A 10,324-nucleotide genomic window follows, 5' to 3' on the forward strand; every position below is an offset into this window, starting at 1 on the left:
TCTGGTTGGAAAGACCCAATTCTGTTTGACTGATATTTTGCATTCGGTTGATTTGTAAAAATAGTTAAACCGATTTTTTTTCTCTGCTGACTTGAACGCAAAAAGGAATTGTAACAAAAATATATTGTTGCAATCCATTTTTTCTGATATCTTGTGCATGTGACTATTGGCTGTGCTACTCAAGTTGCATTCCATAAACTTATCCTGATTTTTCGCCTCCGAGTAATCGCGACACGGCTTCTTGTAAAGAGCACACACCATCTCGATTATCATAACCCTCGCCTAATCAAAAACTACGGGCTACCTTATCCGATCCGACTACGTGTAGCTACTGCCATTGGACAACGCCAAAAGCTTGATTGCACTATCATCATTGCATTGTTGCCACCCGATTGCATTTATTGATTTAAAAATGGCCCATGTGAATGTTGTAATTTAGCAGCTCCTAGTAGGGCTTCCATTTCCGAGAATTATAGTTTCCTGAATTTCCGGGGAAATCATTTTTATTTTCTGGTTTGCCGAAAACCACGCCATACAAAAAACAAAGCAGGCTCATTACTTATGAAAACATCAAATTTTCGAAGTAAACATGTGACGTCATCGCTATACTTGACAAACGCGTTTCCGCAGTGAAAGTTTAAATTACAAATCCGGTGTGTGCAGTACCTGAGTGCCGTAATTACGAAAGCAAAAAACGGTGTACAGAGCCGTTGGAATTCTTCTGGTTTCCCAGTGATGAGAAGCAGAAATCTGCTTGGCTTATAGCGTGTGGAAGAACGTCGAACGAAGCACGACATATGAAAATCTGCTCCGAACATTTCAGTAATCAGGCCTACAGATTACAGGATATGTTGCTCGACACAGAGGTGCACGCCATTGATGTTCAAAGGCAATTCAAGTCCTAATAAAGCGTTTTTAACACTTGCGCAAAACTTGACATAGAACAAGACAAACCTGAAAAGAAGTATTTGTGCCCAACATTATCAAATAATTGTATATGCAAAAAAAAGATATGACCTAGTTTCTATTTCATTAGTGAAGACATCATTAAGATAATATTTATTAATATTTTCTAATGAATTACAAGTAGTGGCTGATTTCCTACCCGCGGAGCCTACGGCCAGGCGCTAACGTAGGGTATAAGGCTCAAACCTTAGCCTATTATGTTGTGGCTGTTGTGGTTGTAGGTGGCTGCTAACAAACCCAGTCAAAGCAATTTTTCACGCAGATTTATTGCGTTAATCAACTGTAGAAGTGCATGAATCTTGCGTATTATAAATAAAGTCGGCTTGATACACTTTTTCAAAGAAGAAACGATGTATTATTGTTGAATTAATGATAAACTTACATGATGAGCCAACATTGCATCCATGCCTAACATTACTTCCCGTTACCCTATATATAGACAAAAAGCAGAAAATTTCCACGAAGAAATGTGATCAGTAGCCGTCGCCAATTCGCTTTGACGCAGCCGCGCTGTTGCCATCTAGCGGCGACGGACGTGTGCGTGAAATCACTGTTTTTCAACATGGTGAAGTATAGGAAGTATATTTTAAAATGTTATTAACAGTGATATGTTGAAAACTTTTAAATACGTAGGGTTAGAATTTTGAAAAACTACATGTTAGGCTCTTTATCTACACATGTTTTTTTATCAAAATAATTCAACTTTCGTGTTACTAAATTAAATTTCTAACCCAAAAAATGAACAATTTTCGGCTAAAATGTGTTTTAACGCTTTAATAAGCATTTTAAAATTGACGTCCTATATCCCTTGCTGGGTGAAATAAAAAAGCATCAGCCTACCCTCATTTTGTTTTCTCGCTTTCGTCAGGGCCAATTACGTCTCGCATCAGGGCAATGTCACGGCCAACGATGTCATCCTGTGCAGTGGTGCCAGCTGTGCGCTGGACTTGTGTCTCTCCGTTCTAGCTGGACAGGGCCAAAACATTCTGATCCCTAGGCCGGGTTTCTCTATCTATCGCACCCTGGCTGAGGGCTTCGTTGAATGCCGCTACTATGACTTGATGCCGGATAGGAACTGGGAAGTGGACCTGGTGCAACTGGAATCGCTGATTGATGCCAACACGGCCGCCTTGATCGTGACAAACCCGAGTAACCCGTGCGGAAGCGTGTTCAGCAAGACCCATCTCGAAGGCATCTTGGACATTGCCGAGAAACATTATTTGCCTATCATTGCCGACGAAATTTACGAACATTTCGTATTCCCGGGTCAGGAGTTCTACGCTGTCAGTTAGTTATCCAAGAAGGTACCGGTACTATCATGCGGTGGACTGACCAAACGTTTTCTGGTTCCCGGATGGCGCATGTGGTGGATTGTGATTCACGATTGGGAAAACTTGTTCAAGGACGTTCGCAAGGGACAGGCTAATCTGTCCGCGCGAATCCTCGGGGCCAACACCCTAGTCCAGGGTGCCTTACCGGATATCCTGAAGAACACTCCTCCAGCGTTCTACGATGATTTGGTTTCAACACTTTATGTATTCTACTATCCAGTTTCCAGTTGTTCTCCATAGCGACATGCCGAACTGGCATACAAGTCGATCAAACAAATTCGCGGACTGCACCCCGTCATGCCCGGTGGTGCCATGTACATGATGATTGGCATAGACATCAAACGGTTCCCTGAGTACGAGACAGATCTAGAGTTCGTGCAAGCTCCTGTTGCAGAGCAAAGTGTGTTCTGCCTGCCGGGCCAGTGCTTCGAGTATCCGAACTACATCCGTATCGTGCTCACCGTCCCGGAAGAGATGATTGTCGAAGCGTGTAAGCGCGTGGGAGAGTTTTGCCAGAAGCACTACAAGCTGGACGATGCCATTATGGAACAACAACAGCAAGGTTTTCTTATTTTTTAAACTCAGATGGTTGATTTTGAGAAATAAATCCCTTCAGTCATACCATAATAACTCAAATCGTGCCGCTATGAGCACTTCTCAAGAAGTAATTCATTGCACACACAGCAATAAGTGACGTGAGGTGCTGCGATGAAATCCTAAAGCGGGTTGGGGAGAGCTAGAACAAAAAACAAGTGAGTTTCAACCACAGAACTTATCAACAAGATAAGCTCTTGCAAGAGCACAGTTACTTGTGCAAAGCAACATATTCCCACTAAATCGAAAATCTTTAAGTATATCAAGGAGTAATGCGGTCATTATTTGATACTGGCAGATATCCTAGATCCAGAGATCCATCGATACATTGATACAAATCTTATTCGTGAACAACTCTCTGGTGGTCTGAAAACTGATGCCAATGGCGCGACGAAGGTTGTAAAAAGAAGGAGATCTGAATGGAAGAAGTGCCCAAAGTCATCCACAACTTTATGTTCACTTCTACTAAATAGAAATGATCGTATATTTTCATCCCCAACAAATTATTTGGCTTTCAAAGCCCGTTAGATTGGCTCAAGTCTGGCTGAATGTTTTGTTTTTTTAGTCTTCAATAACACTAACATTATTATTTTTATTTTTTATTCAGAAGAAAGGCCTCTGATTAACTTCCCAGCATCCCAGGAAATTTATTTTATATTTGTTTACTTCGAAAATTAGAGCAAATTCCATACCGTAATAATGCCTGCAAAGTATAAATTAAATTGAGCTGTCAAAAAAATATTCCTGCTGCGGAAAAATATTCCTTCCAATTATTCCGCCAGAAAAAGGGACCCACACTTGGCCGGGGTGCTGCCAAACCGCACCAAGTGCCAGCAAGAAATTTCCCATTTTTCTGCCCAAGAAATCGTTTAACAGATTCAATTCATCACAGATCGAATTGGATATCCGTCAAAAAGCCGCTTGGTGTGGTTTAGCAGAGCCCCGACCACTTGAGCAGCTGTCTAATTTACTTCAGTAATTGAAGCAAATTTTCCTTAACCGTTCTTCTAATGAACAACATATTGTATCGTGCATGAAAAAAACTCCTTCTCCGCTTATTTCCAATCACAACAAAAAATAAGCGCCAGATAGTTGCCTTCAAAAAACATGCCTCCAGAAAAAAAATGTAGGCCCTCAAGTAAATCATTTTGGCGATAAATGTTTTGATAGTACGTATTATTTGTACTGCGGATAAATTATACACATCTATGAAAGCCTTGAAAATGATTACGAAAGGTGTCATTTTGTTGCAAGGCACAATACCTAGGTTTGAAGAAAGCTTTCTCAACAAATAAAAGCGGGATCCTTCGATTCACTTGAACATTTGGCTTTCCCATGGGAAAATTGTCAAAACGCACGCAAACGTATCCAATGTGTTTGGCCCATTATTCTTGATTTGCTCAGTAAGGTCTTCAACGACTCCATTTATGTATGGGTTCGGGAATGTGAATTTAATTCCCGCCCCGGTAAGGAGGAAACTTTTCGTGATCAAGAAATTCTCCACTGGTCAACGGGGTGTTATGTGTCGTGTCCGTTGTCTCATGCTAGGTGCTAAGTGTTCGGTCTTTACGACCTCTGGTAGAAGACGGTGTTACAGTCTTTCGTTTCCAATTGAAAGATTTTTAATATTACATATTACATACCATATCCAAACATTGGCATAACAAAGCCGTTCTAGAGATACATGTTTGTGTTTTTATTGTAAAAATTTATAAAAAATGATTCGCTATACACCGTGGTTAGCAACCATGCGTCTCCATGCTCGTGTGGTGCATATATTGTGTCTTGCCCACAATTTAAAGTGTTCTATAGTAGCTATACTGCCCAAGATCGCATATTTGTCCCATATGAATAGGAAATCCAGCAAGCATGGGACTGATATGCGATCATAGGCTGTATAGCAGTAGTTCTATTGTAGTTTACACTTTATTGAGGAACATTCGCAATATAGGTTCACACCAAAATCGGAATCTTGTTTCAGTGAAATAAAATGCTGAACATCTCACAGCCTATGAACTATTTACTGACAGTCAGGGTTATAATTTTCATTCTCTGAGCTCCCAGCAAAAGCAATACATCTGTCAGTCAGTACTGTCATGAACTAATTTATCCGCTAGATTGGCTCAAGGTGTAAGAATCTTGGATTGACTTTTCTCGGTGATATACTGCCATAGTGCTGTCATGAGTTGGAAATGTGTCAAAAACCTCATGTTTGTCTTTTTCATTGGAAAAAGAAAAGTTAAAACTGAACTGTTTCCAATTAAGTTATTTAGCTAAGAAGGAGACATTTTATCACTAACTCAAACCATTGTAATAGCCCACGCAATGAAGTTTTATTATTCAGGGTTGTTTCCGGATCATATTTTCTGGATTATTGGTACACAATGGGACGTGTTTTCTTCTGATGGTGGGCACTACTGACGATTACATTCAATTCATTGAAACACATTAATAATACTACAAATCGTAATTTGCAATAAATTATGTCGGTTTGGTCAAATAAATGTTATGGGCATATTTTTGATCTCTTCCAACGAATCATGATGCGATGCGATAATTATTGTATGGACAAAATAAGCTTCGCTGCAATTCAATGAAAATTGAACATCAACATAAATAGGTGCTTCGAATCAGGAAACAATTTTCTTGAACGATTCTTCTTTTTTTGTTTATTTGTTTATATATTAGAATCCAACTGACAATAAAATGTCTAAATGAATAAAAACTTAAGCTAGCTGGTTACGGCCAACGGTACGGAAAGAGTTGAGTTTCCGATGACGAAACACGTCGACTGGTACGTTGAAGTCAAACAGGTCGAAAAACTCGTTGAAGCACCGGCTGATTGACCGAGTTGGCTCGTGTAGTGCATAACTACAAGTATGTGGTACTAGATACAAAAAAGTAGAAGGTTGTATCAAAGACACGACCGCAAATTGAACGTAGAATTACGTATAATGCGATAGTGGATTCGAAATTCGGTCATCAACATTTTGTGCATATTCATGCCGGATGGGTAATAGCCAAAATGTAGGCAATTTACTGAAAAAGTGTAATTTCAACACTACCTGACGAAATTGATTTTTTCAATAGTGAAATGCATTTAATCAATTGTTTACAATAGTTGTATGAAATCTTAGAGAGTTTACTAATCGATTCATATCAAAATCTCCAGAATCCGTTGAAAAAACGGCTGAGTTATTGGCGCTAACTTCCTGACCACTTTTCGTGACGGTCCCAAATTTGAAACTTTTGAATGACCCCCCTATCTTACCGAAAGACGAATTCTACGTCAAAAAAACGTTGACGAAGAGGTCTTTCAGGCGCATACAGACTAAGTAGCGACAGTTATTTTGGACAATCTATATTTCCGGTGAGCAGCTTCCCAGCAAACGTGGCTTGAGCGGCTATTCGTCTTACCTCCAATGGTTCGATGCCAATCAAACGACAACGTTGCTCGTACGGTGGCCAGATCGTCGGGTCGCGCCATCTAAGAAAGCGGAGAGCGTATCTCACAAACTTTTGTTGAACGGAATCAATTTTTGCGATCCATGTGACTTGGAAAGGGCACCAAACAACAGCAGATGATTCAAGTATTGATCGGACGAGGGAGCAGTAAAGTGCTTTATCCCTTATGTGCTGAACTCGAGCGAGCGATTGTCCGCATAGGACGTAGTCAAAGATGATTGGTGCATTTTTTCGATTATATGAAATGATGTTGCATTTTCGATACTTAAGCCCATCAGATTTCTCGAGCACCAGTCTTCAAAAGTACACAGCATGTTCTGTAGGTCCGTGCAATATGTCATACTTTTTTTTTTCTTTATTGGCATCCCAATACTGGAAGTGGGCCGTGTTCACAGATATTTGTTGCAAGCATGTTAAGCTAATCTTTTTTTATTACATCTTTATTATATAGAGACTTAAAGCCGATTTGCCTTCCATTCCCTGAAAGTGCGATGCAATTTTTACAGAGGATATTTGATCTGCTTTGTTGTCTTAGAAAGTCTAACAAATTTCGAATTTTCTCCACAGAATATTTTCCCATGGGCTTTTAAAGTAGTGCCGGTTTACGGGATTTTGGCATGCAACTCAAAGCATCGCTCTAGTTTTAAAAAACATGGAAAACGAAATCTGGCCTATATTTTTCCTAAAATGGATTCCTTTCGTAAAATACCAACTATTCTTTGGCTTAGTATACTTTTTTAAATTAAGCCAGTTGATTTTGTTAACTAATTGATTTCATTATTTATTTTTAATTTTGAATAAAAATTAGTTTTATGATGTTTCTTCAATCAGGTCGAGAATCTTTTTAGAAATACTTAGTAATGAATTATTCCTCTTATTTTTTTGTTATTATAAAGTAAACATAGACTTTTAGTACATATGAAAATCGAAAGCTGAACGCTTATATGCGTTTTCTTATATGCGTTTTATGAAACCTTCAAGAGGTCCCATCGAAATGAGCTACAGAGCTACGGAGCTGGCCGTTTGTCCATTCCACTAATAAATGGTTTATTAGAGAAACAAAAGTTCGAAACAAGTTTGACTTGACTTGACTTCGTCAAGGCACACGATTGTAACGATTCGGATGAGAAGAGTGGGACTACCACTATTGGCAACATTGTGTGGGAAAGGGTGAGCTATTCTCCCCATCTATTGAGTCAATCTGACAAATGAGGGCTTGATTTTATTATTTTTTTTTTCTAGAAATGAGATGCTCCGACCATCCCATGGATAGCATAGCATAGAATAGTTACGGTGTACTCCATAGATTGGACACTAGTGATACTCATGTTTTTCTTTTGAAATCCTTATTCAGATTGCTATCAGAAATCAAGGTGGGTGTGGTCCTTGATTTTAAACTAGGATAAAAATCACAAAAGCATTAGGATTACTACTCCTGGCCACGCCCATCTTCACCATAACTTAGGAGGGGAAGGAAGTGTTGATGTAGTACTTACTTAACGAGAGGCCCCCGACTCAGCGACACCCTCATAAGTACCACGGAGTTGGATATTGGGGAAGGTATTCGTTGGGTCAGGATTTGCCTGTGGCTGACAATGTGACCGTGGTAGATCTTACACCGTAACACGCCACGCAAAGGTGTCTACCCAGCATTACGGGGGGATGCTCCGACCATCCCATGGATTTCGCATAAGTGTATCTGCTTATGGATACATTTTCGTCTCAAAGGAGAGTACCAGTTGATTTTGAACATCGAACAAGCCCAAAATTGCTAAAGAAGCATTTTCCCTTCTTTTTTTAATTCAAATTAAAATAAGTACCAATCAAGTTCTGAGTCAGAAACAAATCTAACGGGTTCAGGATGACAAGCTTCATCATTCTATGAAATAAAATCGAATATCGATTCTTCATTCTAAGACTCACTTCATCGAAGAATTTGCTACTCCTGTTAAAGATGCTTATACCGGATGTTTTATGTTGAAGTAATACTCGAAACTGATTGCTCAAAGGCCCATATATTCTACCGAATGCGATATAATCCAACAAAATAGAACAAACGAAAGGCGGAGATGTGATAAAACAAACGAAAATTCCCTAATAAACTGCCATCAACCCCAGACTGACGACCGCTGCCTTCAAGACTGCTAAAAATTATTAGAAAATGATCCTCGGAACGAAATAAAAATAGCCTTTGTGTGATTTGAAAAATGAAAAGTTTATATTTTCTATCCGTAAATTGCTTAAAAATGTGTATATAATATAATGTTTACTAACTCAATAAGACACTTAAACTAGTTTGATTACCATAGCGTTTGAAAATTATTGTATTATGTGTAATAAAAACTTGTTTTCAATAAACAGATTTTAGACCAGAATAAGAAAAAGAAACTATAAAGTAAAATTCGAATTTTTCATGGAAACTCAGTAGAAAAAGTAGTAAAAAAAAATATATCAATTTCTAGTACGAATGATGACCGTCACGTCAATTTGTAATTGATCGCTCGCTCGCTCTTACATAAACCTAGGGCGATAACATATTTACGTTAATTTTGAAATCAAATCAGTCTCAATTGCGTGTGTAAAAACTATGAACCACTTGTTTTTCTTGCTTGCATAATTTTGCATGTCCACTTTGTCGTTTCATTTGGTTACAATTTAATCTTGCTCTTATTTCAGGTTGCTTTTTTCTCTAATACGATTTCAACTAAGATAGTTTTTTTGTGTTTTGTATAGCATGCAATTTCGTCTCTAAATTCATGACTGGGCGTGTGTGTGTATATAAGGATGTGTGTACTTGCGTTCACGTGTGTACCGGTGAGAAAGTGAACCTGGTGAATGCCTCTAAGGTGAACGATTTTTTTTATTTGTGAATAAAAACATGTGTATCTGTTTGTCTGTGTGAGTGTGACATCTACTTTGATATTATAAATAAGTTAGTTTTCCTAAAATAATGAGCAATAATAACTTCAGCTCCAACATTTATCATCTGTGACATTGCTGTCGGATGTCTGGATACTTGCTTGTTTTTTTTATCCATTTTCGCTATATGTCTATAATAAATGTTTTCATTCGATATAAAATGAACTAACTTCAATCTCAAGTTTCACTAAACATTAACAAACTAGACTTCACCTCAATCTGTGATTTTTTATTTTTGTTTTCTTGCTTTGCTTTCGATTTAGTATTAAACAATAAGCATTCCTAAGAGATAGTTCTACTTTTCTTATTATTTCAATTAAATTTGGCACACAGTTTTTTGTTCATATGATTCTTTTCATTTAATTTAATTATATGCTTTATTTTATCTTCAGTGTGTTGAAGAAGGGGGAAGAGTACGTGTTACGATTTGTTTCTTATCAAGGTCTGCGTTAAACTATAACCGGGTTTACGTGCTTTTTTTCATTTCGTCATGCTTTTTTTATGAATAAGGGGAAGGGGCATCAAACGAGAAATGTAATGCCTGCAGTTTTACATGTACTTTCTCTTTGCATTTACGCTGCGATTATACAAGGTGTGTGTATGTTCATATGTGTATTTTGAAAATGTGTATACGTGAATGTGTAACTGTAACAAACGATAAACATTACGAGTTGTTTACTTATCATTCGAGAAAATTTGGCTTAGGTTCGGCGGCGCTGACAAACCGGAAATTTTCCAAAGGGGTCAGAAACTGGGAAGACCTCTAACTTATTGTTTACATTATAATTTCCTATTTGCTTCAGAGTGAGTGAAACGATTTCCCATTTGTCGAGAATTAGTTTTTTTCTTTGTTAGCTTCATTTGGCTATGTTCGAACGCTAGGTTAGAGACAAAAAAATCGAAACTTGACACTACGATAACGAACGAAAAACTCAACTGTTTGTTTTTTTATCACTATCAAAATTTTCTCTACAACAACAAACAAAAGTCGAAGCATTTGAAGTTTGATTTAAGCAAACAACGGAAACGAAAAGCAACGAACTGAAAAA

The 10,324-nt window shown here is 38.1% G+C and overlaps 1 protein-coding gene across 1 annotated transcript; it reads left to right on the top strand.

The window, feature by feature from the left end:
• Positions 1–1,805: 1,805 nt before the first annotated feature.
• LOC134211034 (tyrosine aminotransferase-like) lies at positions 1,806–4,201 on the top strand (the record flags this gene model as incomplete). Its single annotated transcript, XM_062687566.1, is given in 2 exon segments — positions 1,806–2,501; positions 2,538–4,201. Coding segments are annotated over 2 exon segments (1,035 nt in total), but the record flags the coding sequence as incomplete, so codon positions are not given.
• Positions 4,202–10,324: the final 6,123 nt, after the last annotated feature.

The sequence above is a fragment of the Armigeres subalbatus genome, chromosome 2 (assembly GCF_024139115.2).
Source record: "Armigeres subalbatus isolate Guangzhou_Male chromosome 2, GZ_Asu_2, whole genome shotgun sequence".
Taxonomy (NCBI): Eukaryota; Metazoa; Arthropoda; class Insecta; order Diptera; family Culicidae; genus Armigeres; species Armigeres subalbatus.